The following is a 17,972-nucleotide window of genomic DNA, read 5'->3' as shown; positions in this document are numbered from 1 at the left end:
AAAGTTCAAATCTGGGTCAGGTGGGATCAAAACTAGGTCACTAGGTCAAATCAAAGGAAAAGCTTGTTAACACTCTAGAGGCCACTTTTATGACTATATCTTTATGAAACTTAATCAGGATGTTAATCTTGATGATCTTTAGGTCAAGTTTGAATCTGGGTCATGTGGGGTCAAAAACTAGGTCACCAGGTCAAGTTAAAGTTAAAGTTAGTTAACACTTTAGAGGCTACATCTATGATCATATGTTAATAAAACTTGGTCAGAATGTTGATCTTGATGATCTTTAGGTCAGTAGGTCAGGTGAGCGATACAGGGCCTTCATGGCCCTCTTGTTTCCTGTCAGGTCCAGAACTCTGTCATCCATCAAGGGATTACAATATTACTTGGCATAAATGTTCCCCATGATGAGACGATGTGTCATACGCAAAACCCACATCCCTAGCTTAAAGGTCAAGGTCACAATTGGAGGTCAAAGGTCAACAGGGTTTTTTTTTCTGTCCGGTCCATAACTCTGCCATCCATGAAGGGATTTTAATATTACTTGACACAGATGTTCCCCAAGATGAGTCAATGTGTCATGCACAAAACCTGGAGCCCTAACTCAAAGGTCAAGGTCACAGTTGGAGGTCAAAGGTCAATAGGGTTTTTTTTCCTTTCCGGTCCAGAACTCTGTCATCCATCAAGGGATTACAATATTACTTGGCATAAATGTTCCCCTGCATGAGACAACGTGTCATGCGCAAAACCCGGGCCCTTCGCTCAAAGGTCAAGGTCACAGAGGCCAAAGGTCAAATTCAAGAATGACTTTGTCTGCAGCATTTCTTCTTCATGCATGGAGGGATTTTAATTTAACTTGCCACAAATGTTCACCACCATGAGACACCCTTGATTTTAGAATTACTTCCCTTTGTTTTACTATAAATAGCTTATATTGTAATTTTTTTATTACTGGCCGTAAGGAAAAAATCAAAACCACTTTTCTGTGGTACAACATGCATGTTACATCCAATTTTTGGTGTATTTTGACCTATCTCTACCTGACAAAGAGATATTACATAGATTATTTTTATACACCCGTTTGAAAAACAGGACATATTATGAGAACGCCCCTGGCGGGCGGATGGGCGGGCGGGCGGCGTCCACAGACTTTGTCCGGAGCATATCTTCTTCATGCATGGAGGGATTTTTATGAAACTTGGCACAGTTGTTCACCATCATGAGACAGAGTGTCATGCGCAAGAACCAGGTCCCTAGGTCTAAGGTCAAGGACACACTTTGAGGTCAAAGGTCAAATTCAAGAATGATTTTGTCCGGAGCATATCTTCTTCATGCGTGGAGGGATTTTGATGAAACTTGGCACAGTTGTTCACCATCATGAGACAGAGTGTCCTGCGCAAGAACCAGGTCCCTAGGTCTAAGGTCAAGGTCACACTTAGAGATCAAAGGTCAAATTCAAGAATGACTTTGTCCGGAGCATATCTTCTTCATGCATGGAGGGATTTTGATGAAACTTGGCACAGTTGTTCACCATCATGAGACGGAGTGTCATGCGCAAGAACCAGGTCCCTAGGTCTAAGGTCAAGGTCACACTTCGAGATCAAAGGTCAGATTCAAGAATGACTGTCCGGAGCATATCTTCTTCATGCATGGAGGGATTTTGATGTAACTTGGCACAAATGTTCACCACCACGAGATGGAGTGTCTTGCGCCAGAACCAGGTCCCTAGGTCTAAGGTCAAGGTCACACTTAGAGGCCAAAGGTCAGATACAAGAATGACTTTGTCCGAAGCATTTCTTCTTCATGCATGGAGGGATTTTGATGTTACTTGGCACAATTGTACACCATCATGAGACGAAGTGTCATGCGCAGGTCCCTTCTTTAGAATTACTTCCCTTTGTTCTTACTATAAATAGCTTATATTGCAACTTTTTCATTACTAGTCGTAGGGAAAAATCGAGACCACTTTTCTGTAGTACAACATGCATATTACATCCAATGTTGAGGTGTATTTTGACCTATCTCTACAGGGTAAGGATTTTTGTGTGGACTTACAAATTTTTTTTGGATTTTTTTTTTTTTTAAGATTAACTTCCCTTAGTTGTTACTATAAATAACCTATACTGTAACTTTTTTATAATTGACCGTAGGAAAAAACCAAGATCACTTTTCTGTGGTACAACATAGATGTTACTTTCAAATTTTAGGTGTATTTTAAGGTATCTCTACTTGGTAAGGAGTTTTTTTGTGGACATAGAAAAACAAAAGAATTACAATAATTACTAAACAACCACAAAGTTAAGATTCCATTTGCAAACACAGCTGCTATTTGCTAATTTGCTGCGACGGGCGTATATTGTGACATTCTTGCACTCTTGTTTTAGGATTAACTTCACTTTGTTGATACTATAAATAACTTATATTATAACTTTTTTATAATTGGCCAAAAAACCGCCTCGGTAGCCTAGTGTTAGAGCGTCCGCTTTGAGTGCAGAAGGTCGTGGGTTCGATCCCTGGCCACGTCATACCAAAGACGTAAAAAATGGTACTAGTAGCTTCCTTGCTTGGCGCTCAGCATTAAGAGGATAGTACTAGGACTGGTCAGCCCGGTGTCAGTATAATGTGACTGGGTGGGGTATCATGTCATGTGTCTACGGCGTGATATTCCAGTGAGGCAGCACTATAAAGTTGGGCATTGTGCTCACTGCTACAAGTAGACACCGTCGTTCATATGACTGAAAAACAGTTGAGAAAATGTTAAACCCGAACACACACACATAATTGGCCAAAAAGATTCCATATGAAAATACAGGTGCTAGTGTAAAGAAATTTGCTATGATGTCCGTATATTGTGACATTCTAGAATGCTTGTTTATATTTATAGATGTTATGAAACAATCAACAACTGTAGGTTTTTGTATATGCAAATTTTAATCCAAGTGTTTTGTTATAACATATTGATTATATAGTACAATATTGTTTATACATCATTGACAGATATGTTCATTATGTTATTCTGCAGTAGAGAAAATTAGGTGCCTTCCAGTAGGGAACTTTGTATTGCATGGCAATACTTCATTCACTGGTTCATATTGGTTGGCAGCATCTTCTTTCAAAAAAGTAAAAATGACAGAATGAATACAGGTTTATTCATTGCAGGATCTTTTTGCTTTTGATGGAAGGGCCTTCAGTGTATTTAAAGTAAAAAACAATTAAAACTTGCTTTAACATCATAGCTGATGTTCAACCTGCAGGAAGTATACAGCAACAAAAACCAGTCTCTACAACAACCATCACCATGGCAACAGATATGATTGAAGCAGTTGTCTGTGATGCTGATGAGCTCAAGTCTGGAGAGTAAGTAATGCATACCTTTGAGGAACTTCTTTTTTTTATACGCCTGTTTGAAAAACAGGACGAATTATGGGAACACCCCTGGCGGGCGGGCGGGCGGTGTCCACAGACTTTGCCTGGAGCATATCTTCTTCATGCATGGAGGGATTTTGATGAAACTTGGCACAATTGTTCACCCTCATGAGACGGAGTGACCTGCACAAGAACCAGGTCCCTAGGTCTATGGTCAAGGTCACACTTAGAGGTCAAAGGTCAAATTCAAGAATGACTGTCCGGAGAATATCTTCTTCATGCATGGAGGGATTTTGATGTAACTTGGCACAATTGTTCATCATCATGAGACGGAGTGTCTTGCGCAAGAACCAGTTCCCTAGGTCTAAGGTCAAGGTCACACTTAGAGGTCAAAGGATACAAGAATGAAAACTGACGGAGTGACCTGCACAAGAACCAGGTCCCTAGGTCTATGGTCAATGTCACACTTAGAGGTCAAAGGTCAAATTCAAGAATGACTGTCCGGAGAATATCTTCTTCATGCATGGAGGGATTTTGATGTAACTTGGCACAATTGTTCACCCTCATGAGACGGAGTGACCTGCACAAGAACCAGGTCCCTAGGTCTATGGTCAAGGTCACACTTAGAGGTCAAAGGTCAAATTCAAGAATGACTGTCCGGAGAATATCTTCTTCATGCATGGAGGGATTTTGATGTAACTTGGCACAATTGTTCATCATCATGAGACGGAGTGTCTTGCGCAAGAACCAGGTCCCTAGGTCTATGGTCAAGGTCACACTTAGAGGTCAAAGGTCAAATTCAAGAATGACTGTCCGGAGAATATCTTCTTCATGCATGGAGGGATTTTGATGTAACTTGGCACAATTGTTCATCATCATGAGACGGAGTGTCTTGCGCAAGAACCAGTTCCCTAGGTCTAAGGTCAAGGTCACACTTAGAGGTCAAAGGATACAAGAATGAAAACTGTCAGAGCATTTCTTTTTCATGCAACTTGGCACAATTGTACACCATCATGAGACAGAGTGTCATGCGCAGATCCCTTCTTTAGAATAACTTCCCTTTGTTATTACTATAATGTTGTATTTTGACCAAGGATTTTTGTGTGGACTTTGAATTTTTATGCCCCCGAAGGGAGGCATATAGTTTTTGAACCGTCTGTCTGTCTGTCGGTCTGTCAGTCTGTCGGTCTGTCGGTCTGTCGGTCTGTCCGCAATTTTCGTGTCCAGTCCATATCTTTGTCATCCATGGATGGATTTTCAAATAACTTGGCATGAATGTGTACCACAGTAAGACGACGTGCAGTGCGCAAGACCCAGGTCCGTAGCTCAAAGGTCAAGGTCACACTTAGACGTTAACGGATAGTGCATTGATGGGCGTGTCCGGTCCATATCTTTGTCATCGATGGATGGATTTTCAAATAACTTGGCATGAATGTGTACCACAGTAAGACGACATGCAGTGCGCAAGACCCAGGTCCGTAGCTCAAAGGTCAAGGTCACACTTAGACGTTAAAGGATAGTGCATTGATGGGCGTGTCCGGTCCATATCTTTGTCATCCATGGATGGATTTTCAAATAACTTGGCATGAATGTGTACCACAGTAAGAAGACGTGCAGTGCGCAAGACCCAGGTCCATAGCTCAAAGGTCAAGGTCACACTTAGACATTAAAGGATAGTGCATTGATGGGCGTGTCCGGTCCATATCTTTGTCATCCATGGATGGATTTTCAAATAACTTGGCATGAATGTCTACCACAGTAAGACGACGTGTCACACGCAAGACCCAGGTCCGTAGCTCAAAGGTCAAGGTCACACTTAGACGTTAAAGATCATTTTTCATGATAGTGCATTGATGGGCATGTCCGGTCCATATCTTTGGCATTCATGCATGGATTTTAAAATAACTATGCATGAATGTGTGACACAGTAAGACGATGTGTCGCGCGCAAGACCCAGCTCTGTAGGTCAAAGGTCCTAAACTCTAACATCGGCCATAACTATTCATTCAAAGTGCCATCGGGGGCATGTGTCATCCTACGGAGACAGCTCTTGTTTTTTTTTTTTTTTTGTAAGATTAACTTCCCTTAGTTGTTACTATAAATAACTTATATTGTAACTTTTTTTATACGCCCGTTTGAAAAACGGGACGTATTATGAGAACGCCCCTGGCGGGCGGGCGGCGTCCACAGACTTTGTCCGGAGCATATCGCATATCTTCTACATGCATGAAGGGATTTTGATGAAACTTGGCAGAGTTGTTCACCATCATGAGTCGGAGTGTCATGCACAAAAACCAGGTCCCTAGGTCTAAGGTCAAGGTCACACTTAGAGGTAAAAGGATACAAGAATGAAAACTTTGTCAGGAGCATATCTTCTTCATGCATGGAGGGATTTTGATATAACTTGGCACAAATGTTCACCACCATGAGGCGGAGTGTCATGCGCAAGAACCAGGTCCCTAGGTATTTCATTAGTTTGTTCATCACAAATTTGTGTCCAGTCTGTAACTTTGTCATTCATCAGGGTCTACAAATGTTCTCTATAATGAGAAGATGTGTCATGCGCAAGACCCAGACCACTACCTTAAAGGTCAAGGTCACACTGTGGTCAAAGGTCAACAGATCTAGTCTGTAACTCAACCATCCATCAAGAGATATTAATATTTTCTGACACAAATGTTTCCAATAATCAACTGATATGTCATGTGCAACACCCAGAATCCTAGCTCAAAGTTCAAAATTACATTTGAAGGTTTAAGGTCCATAATGTTTTTTCCTCTTCAGTCCATAAAACTATCACCCTTTTAACATTACCTGGCATAAATGTACATGATAATGAGACTACGTGTCATGCATAACACATGGACCCCTAGGCCAAAGGTCAAGGTCAAGGTCACACCCGGAGGTCAAAGGAAATACTGTTTTTTTCCTGTCAAGTTCATAACTCTGTCATCCTTAAAGCAATTCTAATGTTACATGGAACAAATGTATCCCATAATAAGATGATATCATGCACAACACCCTAACCCCTAGCCCAATGGTACAAGTCACACTGAGAGGTCAAAGGTCAATAGTCTTTTTTCCCGTCCAGCCCATATCAAAGGATTTTGATGTTACTTGATGCAGATTTTCCCCATAATGATATGATGTGACTTGCACACACCCAGATCTCTAACTCAAAGGTGAAGTTCACACTTTGAGGTCAAAGTTCAATAGGGTTTTTGTCCTGTATAGTCCATAACTCTGCAATCCATTAAAGGATTTTAATATTTTTTGGCGAAAATGTTTCCCAGAATGAGACAACTTGTCATGCACAACACACAAACCTCAACCACAAAGTGCTCATGGTGAGCTATTGTGATCAGGCTGTATCCGTCGTCTGATTTGCGTGCATCCGTCAAGTCTTTCGTTGTCAACAATTGTGTTTAAACGACATCTCCTCCTGAAACTTGGCAGGGATGTTCCTTGGATGGTCCTCTACCAAAGTTGTTCAAACATTTCTGCTTGAATGCACATAGGGTCGGCCAAAGCTAAAAATAGAAAAATCTTCTAACAATATCTTTTCCTAAACTGATGGTCCGATTTTAAAATAATTTTACACAAATGGTCCTTGTGTGACCCTCTATTAAGATTGTTCAAATTATTCCGATTTGTCAAAAAACGTGGCCACCAAAGGATGTGGTTACTTTTCCCTATATGTATATGGTGGAAACTTTAAAAATCTTCTTGTGTGAAACTGCTGGCCTGATTTTAAAATAATTTTACACAAATGGTCCTTGTATGACCCTTTACCAACATTATTCAAATTATTCTGATTCGTCAAGAAACATGGCTGCCAGGGGGCGTGGTCACTTTTCCCTATATGTATATTGTAGAAACTTAGAAAATCTTCTTGTATAAAACTGTTAGCTCAATTTTAAAATAATATCACACAAATGGTCCATGTGTGACCTTCTACAAATATTTTTAAAACAATTTTGATTCGTTAAAAAACATGGCCGCCAGAGGGCGTGGTCACTTTTCATCAACAGTTTCTTTAAACAATATCTCCTCCAAAACCACTGAATGGATTTTGATGAAACTTTACACAAATGATCTCTGGGTAGCCCTCTTTCAAAGTTGTTCAAATGGTTTAAGTTCATTGAACATATGGGTCTTTTTGGTAAGAAATAGATTTCAGTTATCAGACTTTAAAAATCCTTTTCTCTAGAGCTTTGATATTTAGCATGTGATATAAGGGTTTGACTCTCTACCATAATTGTCCAAATTATTGCCCTAAGGTCAAAAATGGCCATGCCCCTGTGTATGACATGTACTTACTATAGACTTATATATTAAAAACTTGGAAAATCTTCTTCTCTGAATCAATAATAGCTAGAGCCTTGATATTTGGCATGTGATATCAGAGTTGTACTGTCTACCATAATTATTCACATTATTGCCCTAAGTTCAAAAATGTTTGTGACATGTATGAAATATAGGCTAACTTTGTATTTGTACCATTACGTTACACAAGCACACTTGAAGCCTTGTACACAGATGAGCACTTTAGTGTCAGTGACTCTCTTGTTTCAAAAGTAGTTTCTTGTTTATCTTTACTTTTAGCTAATACTTGTTATCCCCCGACGAAACTCGGAGGGATATAGTTTTGGCGTTGTCCGTCCGTCCGTCTTTTCGTCCGGAGCCATATCTAGGAAATGGTTGGGAATATTTATATATATCTTCATACACATGTTCACCACTATGAGTTTTTGCGGCCCGCCAAGTTTCAGTCAGATTGCCCTAGTAACACCAGAGTTATGGCCCTTAGAAGTTTCTAGTGTTAACTATATAGGCTACTATAAATATGGCAATTTCTGCATCATAACTTTTGATATATTTGACCTAGAACTATGAAACTTAAACAGACTTTAGATCACCATAATGTGGTTGTGTACACACAATTTCGTTCAGATTTATTTTGTAAATTAAGAGTTATTGCCCTTTAATTGTATTAAAATCCACATATTTGTACATAACAAACTTACCATTTGGTAGAATTTCATTAAATTTCTTTCATTCTTTTCCATGAACATTTATTGTAAACATATGAAGTTGTGTACCCACACCTGGTCACCCCCTTACATTGATCACCCCCCCCCCCCCCCCCCCCCCCCCCCCCCCCCCCACCAAAAAAAAAAAAAATTCCTTATTTTAGATTTTTTTCAAACAAACGCCATATACATGTTCACCACTATGAGGTTATGGGGCCCATCAAGTTTCAGTCAGATTGCCCAAGTAACACCAGAGTTATGGCCCTTAGAAGTTTCTAGTGTTAACTATATAGGGTACTATAAATATGGCAATTTCTGCATCATTACCTTTGATATATTTGACCTAGAACTAGAACTTAAAAATTATGAGCACTATAAGTGGTTGTTCACACATTCCGTGGGATTTCTTTGTAACTTCAGAGTATGCCCTTTAATTGTCTATAATCCATCACATTTTGTACAAATAAACTTACCGTTTGCAGAATTTCATTAAAATTTCTTCATTCTTTTCCTGAACATTAGTTATTAACATGTAAGTTGTTCACACAACTGGTCACAAATTGCCTTTTTATTGCCCACTTTGAAGGGGGCATATAGAATTTGCTCTAATCGTCCGTACGTCTGTCGAGTCACATTTGCATACTAGGTGGCTATAGGTAACAATGAGTACTCTATTTTTCTTGATGTCATTCATTGCTAAGGCTTTTATGTGGATTATTTTTCTCTTACGTGTGCTATAAAGAACAATAGAGGAACAAAAGAGTAGCCACATAAGTATCCATATGTAGGAACGTCCATCCGTCCGTCCGTCCTTCCGAGAATGTTGTGTCGCGCCTAGCTCCAAAAGTATTTGACGTAGAGTCACAAAACTTTACAGGAATGTTGTCAGCATGTGTATTGTGCACTGGTTTCGCGTCCGGATTCATGCAGTCATGTAGAAGTTTATGCCCTGACTTTGTACAAATTGGTCATTTTAGTGTTGTGTCGCGCCTAGCTCCAAAGTATATGATTAGAGTCACAAAACTTACAGGAATGTTGGTCAGCATGTTAGTTTGCACCTGTGGTTCGCGTCCAGATTCACCAGTATCGTAGATTATACCCCTGACTTAGTTAAAAATTGTCATTTTAAAGTTGTGTCGTGCTAGCTCCAAAAGTATTTGACCTAAATCACCAAAGTTTACAGGAATGTTGGTCAGCATGTGCAGTTGTGCACCTGGGGTTTCACATCCGGATTCATTCAGTCGTGTAGGAGTTATGACGCCTGACTTAGTTAAAAATTGGTCATTTTAATGTTGTGTTGCGCGTAGCTCCAAAAGTATTTAACCTACAGTCACCAAAGTTTACAGGAATGTTGGTCAGCATGTGCAGTTGTGCACCTGGGGGTTCGCGTCCAGATTAATTAAGTATTGAAGGAGTTATGGCCCCTGACCTGGGAAAAAATTGTCATTTTAATGTCATGTAGTGGGGGCATCTGTGTCCCATGGACACATTTCTAGTTTTTCATGACTTATTTGAGATTTTTTTCATACCTTCCTTGAATACTTGTCAACATGCAAGTTGTACCATTCCCCCCCACCTCGCATTTCAATTAAGTGCATTTAATTTTAAAAGCTAAGCTTATTACAGTAAGCATATCCTATTCAAAATAAATTCTTTAGTCAGGATCAAAGTATCATACATTTATTATGTACTCTTTAATTAAACATTTGTTTTCTGTTAAATTGATTTTGACTAATGAAATTATTTGCTTCTTATTAACATCCTTAACTTTTTGCCGGATATATTTTTTTGCCATTCTTCACCACAGACCCTTTCGGCGGGGGATAACAATTCATCAAATTTGTTTGTTCTTTTTTTTTTACATATATGACTTTTAACAGAAATGATGCTTGTGAAAAAATGAAAAGCTTTTTTCACATTTTGAATTTAATAAGTTTGGTTCAAGTTTTGTTTGTAAGATAGCATTTCTGCACTAGCTAGGGTAATGCATTGTTCTAGCAAAGTCTGAGAGCAAATTTCAGAACTTTAGCATTATACACTTCACATTATTATCTTATTTAAAAGATATGTGCCAAATTTTTGTCATTGGGTAAAATAGTTGTTTGTAGTTCAGATGAATTTGTCGCAAGGGCTCAGCTCAGATAATATAGTAAAACCCATATTGAGACAGAAAACAGTCTTCAGTTTTGAAGAATGTACGCTTCCGTTTTGGATGGCGTTAACTGTATAAACTTCTAAAAATGTCTGGGATTATGTTTTCATTTAGAATTTGATAGAGTTATGTATTGCCTATGTAGGATGAAGGAGGTAGATGTGGGAGGAGCAGGGACAGCACTGCTTGTTAGAGAAGGAGCAGACTATTTCGCCATTGGCCCTAAATGTTCACACTATGGTGCTCCACTGTCTAAAGGTAACATATTTTCCATTCTTTCAGTTTTGTCACAGATTTAACAGATTTAAGATGTGTTGCTATGCTTACAACAAAATTTGACAAAAACATTGGTGTTTAAGGATCATGAGGTAATAGTTCAATGTCATAGTGGCCTCTTTAGACTGAAAAGGACAAATATGGAAGTCAAACATTATAGGATGATTAGCTCAATAGGGAGAGCTTTGGTCTACGGATCGCGGGGTCGCAAGTTCGATCCCTGGGCATGGCGTATGTTTTTCTTGACGATTTGATAAAAGACATTGTGTCTGAAATCATTAGTCCTCCACCTCTGATTCATGTGGGGTCGTGAGTTCGATCCCCGGGCGTGGTGTATGTTTTTCATGACAATTTAATAAAAGACATTGTGTCTGAAATCATTAGTCCTCGACCTCCGATTCATGTGTGGAAGTTGGCAGTTACTTGTGGAGAACAGGTTTGTACTGGTGCAGAAACCAGGAACACTGGTAAGGTTAACTGCCCGCCATTACATGACTGAAATACTGTTGAAAAACGGCGTTAAACCCAAAGCAAAAACAAACAAAAAATCTGACAACTATTGCTTTGATTTATTTGGTCACAGATTAAACATATTTCATCAGTTATAGGATAGTAATTGTGGAATTGCACAGAAAGGTATACTATGTAAGGGGAGTCAGTTGTACAGTGGTAAGCATATTGACTTACAGTTACAGTTGTTGCTGATATCCCAACTAATGTTCAGTCCTTGATGATTTACTTAAATTGGTATCGTTCGCATGCAGTTGGTTCTGGTGAGGTAAATATGACACCTGCCATGGGCTTGTTGTGAAATAAGTTGTTCTAAATGTGGGGACATCTGTTGACTACCAATGCTAAATTATCAACCTTTAGCCCTTTTCATGATAGACACGTTCAAAGGCGCTTTACATGTAGCAAACGCAGCCACACAGGGCGTGAAATTCATCCTCTACTAGTACAGACACAGACCGATCTGACCAGATGGACAGAGTGAGATAAAGCCCCCAGAACAGATAGAGAGAAATCTTTTTTAGATACAGGCCTGTCCGGCTAACTTAGCCTAGCTCTTTGCAAATAGACTGTCTGGTTCTTTAACGTACCCGGTGTATAGCACCGATACATGCGAAGCCATCTTTCCTGGGAAGAACCAGTACAGGCCTCTTAGTTAGATGGGAGACACTCAAGAGAATCTCAGAAATTTCCAGTGCCTGGACTGGGATTCGAACCCTGGACCTCTGGATTGACTGTCAGGTTACCACTAGACCACCAGCCCACTATATGTCATCTGTCGGTCCAAACACACTTTTCTTTGAATGACATCTCCTCTGAAACCATTGTTGGAAGCTGATGAAACTTGGCCTGGATGTTCCTTGGATTGTCCTCTACAAAATTGTTCAAAGAATTTTATTCCATGCATATTGACACAGCAATGAAAAAGTAAAGAAAATCAAAATCTTCTCAGAAACAACTCACTGGATTTTAAATAATTTGACAGAAATGTTTAATTGGTGTCCTGCTAACAATATATTTTAAAATTATTCACATTTGTCAAAAAGATGGCTGCTAAATGAGAATGGTCATTATAAATCTATAAAATCTTGTCAGAAACTGGTTGCCGGATATCATAATAATTTCACAGACATGTTCCTTGTTCAACTCTCTGCCAGGACTGTTCAGATTTCCATTTTGTCAGAAAACATGGTTGCCTGGGGATGTGGTCATTTTTATCCCTTCCGTTCAAATGAAGCAGTATGAGGGGCATGCACTTTCTCAAAAGTAGTCTCTTGTTCTGAATATATTCAGAATCTCCCTGTCAGAAACTGTCAGATCCAATTTAAAATAATTTCACAAAAATGTTTCTTGGTTGACACACTACCAAGATTGTTATTATGTTTCATCAAAAAACAAGAAGCATGGTCAATATTTTAGCTCACCTGAGCACGAAGTACTGTTGGTGAACATTAAGGATCATTGGACGTAACTATGCCCTCTGTTGTCCACAACTCTTTAAAGAACATGCCGTTCTTAAGCAACAAGGCAACTTCAACCAAACTTCACATGAATGTTCCTAGGTCATCCTTACAGAATTTTGTTTGCCATGGCAACCAAATGGATTTTTTTTTTCTCAGAAACTCCTGCCTTGACTTTGAAGTAATTTCACAGAATTTCTTTTTTGTTGATCCTCTACAAAATTTCTTCAGGTAATTCTGTATCATTTAAAAATGGCCACCAGAGGGCCAGGCTAGTTTTCCCTATATGGTGTTTTCAAAGTAATTTAATAGTGCTCAGTATTCCTTGGGTGACCCTCTACCACATTCCCTGAAGCTCCCACCTGAATTTACTGCCAAACTCTACCACACCTCACCCAACATTTTTTGTTTAAATTTTATTTCAGTAACTTCCAAGACAATAATCTGTTCAAAGGTTTTAATAATTGTCTACATCCTTTTTAAGCTTTTGTGATCTGTCTGTGTTAAACAGAAGTCTCAAATCTTGTGGCAGATTTACAAAGTTTTTCCCCATTGATTATTCAACTTTAGTGAATAATAGCGAGATCCTTGTTTAGAGTACTTCTCAGGAATCCCAAGAGAAAATGTGCATATCTTGTGCATGCAATTTCACATCAACTGCTTGCTAGAGATCTAAGAAACTTCTCTGGAAGCTTCACTTCTAAGACGAAGCTTTTAATATACAAAAAACATAGTTTATGGAGCATCCATCGGTTTAACTGATATTTTCTTGTTTCTGAAATTAAAATTTACACTTCTGATGAAATTCAGGATATATAACTGATACATTTAACAGTTATCATGCAAACATGCCAAATTGCAGTCATGTAGGTCTGTGTAATTTCTCATTATGATCCATTTGTGAACATGTATCAAGGATATCAGTCCTAAATCCTAAAGATCATGGTGATCCTGTGCTGGGCTTGTAAGTATATAGAGGACACTTTGAAAATTATCTTTTTTTTTGAACTAATTAATTCCAGAACAGCCCTTGCTTCCAAAATTGTTAACTTATAACAAAAATATACCAAAGCACCAAAGAAACATGTCTTTAGATGTTTAATTCAGGTGAGCGATCATCATTGCTCTCTTGTTGAATAAATATTTTATTAATGATTAAAATCTTACACCATAGCAAAATAGTAAAATTACCTATAGATAATTGATTCTCCAATGTGGTTTCTATCCAGTACTGAGAAAGGAAAATTAATAAGTCACACCATCACCAAGACAGAACACCCAGTAAAATTAATGATATCCTGTTTCTGTTTGTAGGTGTTTTATGTAATGGAAAAGTTCGCTGCCCTTGGCACGGTGCCTGCTTTAATGTAAAAACTGGAGATATTGAAGACTTTCCTGGCTTGGACAGTATCCCATCATACCAGGTATAACTTTATTATAAACTCACTTGAGCACAAAGTGCTCAAGGTGAGCTATTGTGACTGGTCATTGTCCGTCGTCCGTCAACATTTGCCTTGTTAACACTCTAGAGGCCACAGTTTTGACCCAATATTTATGAAACTTAGTCAGAATGTTTGTCTTGATGATCTATAGGTCGAGTTAGAAACTGAGTCATGTGGGGTGAAAAACTAGGTCACCCGGTCAAATGAAAGGAAAAACTTGTTAACACTCTAGAGGCTTGTTCATGAAACCTGGTAGGAATGTTTATTTTGATGATTTTTAGGCCAAGTTTGAAACTGAATCATGTGGGGTCAAAAACTAGGTAACCCGGTCAAATCAAAGGAAACACTCTAGAGGCCACATTTATGACCCTATCTTCATGAAACTTAGTCAGAATGTTTATCTTAGGGGAAATAGGGGCTGCCTTTTTCACTGGATCTTCATGAAATTTGATCAGAATGTTTGTCTTGATGAAATCTATGTCAAGTTTGAATATGGGTCATATGGGGTCAGAAATAGCAAATTAAAGAAAACCTTTGTGTGTGCTATAGAGGCTGCATTCTTCTCTAGATATTTGTGAAATTTGTTTAGAATGATCCTCTTGATGAAATCTAGGTCAAGTTTGAATATGGGTCATCTTGGGTCAAAATCAAAGCCACCTGGTCAGATCAAAGAAAAACCTTGAGTATGCAGTAGGGGCTACATTTTTCACTGGATATTTGTGGAATTTGAACAGATTGTCTTGATCAAATCTAGACCAAATTTGAATATAGGTCATCTGGGATCAAAAACTAGGTCACTCTGTCAAATCAAAGAAAAACTTTGTATGTGCAATAAGGGCTGCATTTTTAATCTGATGTGCATGAAACTTGGTCAGAATGTTTGTCTCTGAATGAGTTTTTATCGGGGTCATGTGGGGTCTAAAACTAGGTCACCAGGTAAAATCAAAGAAAAAGCTTGTTTACTCTGTAGGGGCCACATTTTCAATTCAATCTTCATAAAACCTGGTCAGAATGTTATCAGGAAGTCTTTGGTGGTTTTGAATCTGGGTCATGTGGGATCAAAAACTAGGTCTCTAGGTCAAATCAAAGGAAAAGCTTGTTTACACACTAGAAGCCACTGTTTTGCTCTAATCTTAATGAATGAAAATTGGTCAGAATATATGTCTATGGATTAAAAATTGGGTCAGGTTGGGTCAAAAACTAGGTCACTAGGCCAAATCGAAGAAAAATCTTGTGTACACTCTAGAGGCCACACTTTTGCTCCAATCTTCATGAAACTTGAACAGAATGTTTATCTCCTTGAAAATCGAATGAGTTTGAAACTTTGTCATATGATGTCAATAACTGGGTCACTAGGTCAAACATGTTTACACTGTTATGGTGTGTTACTCAGGTGAGTGACCTAGGGCCATTTTGGCCCTCTTGTTTAATTTTGATGAAGATTTGTAAGTATAGGATTCCGGCTATAAACTTAATACTTTCCCTGGAGAAGATAGCAAAATGTATCTGTATGTATATTACATTTTCCAGCTAACATAATCTAACCAGTGCTCGATTGATGTTCCTACATGCAATTGACAAGTTCATGCATTATTCAGAAATGGAGGACAAATGACTTTAGATGTATATTGGTTATAGTCAATCAGATGACTTTAGATGTATATTGGTTATAGTCAATCAGATGACTTTAGATGTATATTGGTTAGAGTCAATCAAATGACTTTAGATGTATATTGGTTAGAGTCAATCAGATGACTTTAGATGTATATTGGTTATAGTTAATCAGATGACTTTAGATGTATGTTGGTTATAGTCAATCAAGATGACTTTAGATGTATATTGGTTATAGTCAATCAAATGACTTTAGATGTATATTGGTTATAGTCAGTCAAATGACTTGAGATATATATTGGTTATAGTCAATCAAATGACTTTAGATGTATATTGGTTAGAGTCAATCAAATGAATTTAGATGTATATTGGTTATAGTCAATCAGATGACTTTAGATGTATATTGGTTATAGTCAGTCAAATGACTTTAGATATATATTGGTTATAGTCAATCAAATGACTTTAGATGTATATTGGTTAGAGTCAATCAAATGACTTTAGATGTATATTGTTTATAGTCAATCACAACCTGGGATTCAATCCTATGATCTCCAGATTGGAACTCCTTCACTGTACTTACTGAGCTATTCATACTGGTTCTACTTTGTACATATTGAGTATTTTAAATGGTTTTACCATGTCAGTATCTAATTTTAGGTAGAGGTTTCTGATGGCAAAGTGAGGATTCGAGCAGACAAGGCCTTGCTTGCCAACACGCGGAGACAGAGGTCCATGTGTAAGGCAGCAGCTGGCAACAAAAATGTTGTGATTATTGGAGGTGGTCCAGCTTCAGTGGCATGTGCAGAGACCCTGAGACAAGAGGGGTTCCAAGGAACTGTCACAATCTATACAAAGGATAAATATATTCCTTATGATAGAATTAAGTTAAGTAAGGTAAGCATTTTGTTAACATAGCTTCCTCTTAGTTTAGGATTCATTCCCTGAAAATATAAATTGTAACCAGTTTGTGTGTCCAACACTAAGTCATTTTCCAAATGATTTGAAGAAGTTTGGCTCAAACTTTTGAAGTGTATCATTTGCACATATTGTTAGGATAAGTAAATGAATCATGCCTGTGTGAGTTATGACCCTTTAAAATTTTACAAAACACTATTTTGCTGTCAGAATAGGCGTCACACCTGGCTTCCTTGAAGTTTTACATGCATGTATGTTTAGCTGTCATTTAAAAGCATATATCTTTGAAACTTGTTTTATCTTTTTCTAGGTCAATTACCAACCTCAGTGGGTGAAGTCCCATAACTCTGACATGTATTTTGGCCAAATTAGGCCCACTCCGGACTAAGTAAATTCTGGTTAAAGTTTTGCATGTCAGTACATATAGGTATTATTTCAAGGCATATAGCTTTAAAACTTATTTTTCTTTTTTCTGTGTCAACAGCCAACTTCACAGGATCAAGCCCCATAACTCTGACATGTATTTTGGCCAGATTATGCCCACTTTTATACATGCAAGTTACTGTCTCCAAAACTAATACAGATATTGATTCGAAACTTCACATGTGTCTTTGGGACTATAAAACTAGTTAATAGCATCAAGTTCCATAACTCTGACATGTATTTTGCAAAATTATGTCCCCTTTTGAACTTAAAATCTTCTGATTAAAGTTTTGTTTGTAAGTTACTTTCTCCAAAACTAATGCAGATACTGGATTGAAACTATATAGATATTTTAACTTTAAGGATAATATTCCTTTGGCTATCTTACGAACAGGTCTTTTTAAAGGATATAGTCTTTTCTTTCTCTATGCATCTTAGAATTATTTATGTACCAAGCCAACAAGAACCATAACTTTTTATACGCCTGAAGGGACATATTATGTTATACCCCTGGTATCCGTCCGTCCATCTGTCCATCCGTTAGCAATTTCGTGTCCACTCTGAAACTCTTCAACCCCTTGAATGATTGATAAAACTTTACACAAATGTTCACCACATCAAGATGACATGCAGAGTGCGTGTTCCGGATGGCTTGCTTCAAGGTCAAAGTTACACTTAGGGGTCAAAGGTCATATGAGTTTGTTTCGTTCCGCTCTGTAACTCTTGAACTGCTTGGAGGATTTTAAGGAAACTTGGCACAAATGTTCACCATATCGAGACAGTATAC

At 38.2% G+C, this 17,972-nt stretch overlaps 1 protein-coding gene across 5 annotated transcripts in view; it reads left to right on the top strand.

The window, feature by feature from the left end:
* The window catches only part of LOC123535409 (apoptosis-inducing factor 3-like), a 244,427-nt gene that overhangs the window by 145,649 nt on the left and 80,806 nt on the right, over positions 1-17,972 (top strand). For all 5 annotated transcript variants that reach the window (XM_053519560.1, XM_053519561.1, XM_045318060.2 and 2 more), the window contains 4 exons: positions 3,234-3,354; positions 10,694-10,806; positions 14,109-14,218; positions 16,505-16,741. In XM_053519560.1, coding sequence (XP_053375535.1) covers positions 3,234-3,354; positions 10,694-10,806; positions 14,109-14,218; positions 16,505-16,741 — 581 coding nt within the window. The remainder of the gene's footprint in view (positions 1-3,233; positions 3,355-10,693; positions 10,807-14,108; positions 14,219-16,504; positions 16,742-17,972) is intronic.

Source organism: Mercenaria mercenaria, chromosome 12, assembly GCF_021730395.1.
Source record: "Mercenaria mercenaria strain notata chromosome 12, MADL_Memer_1, whole genome shotgun sequence".
Classification (NCBI taxonomy): Eukaryota; Metazoa; Mollusca; class Bivalvia; order Venerida; family Veneridae; genus Mercenaria; species Mercenaria mercenaria.
Note: the sequence above shows the minus strand (reverse complement) of the source record. Positions and strands in the feature narration are given on the sequence as shown.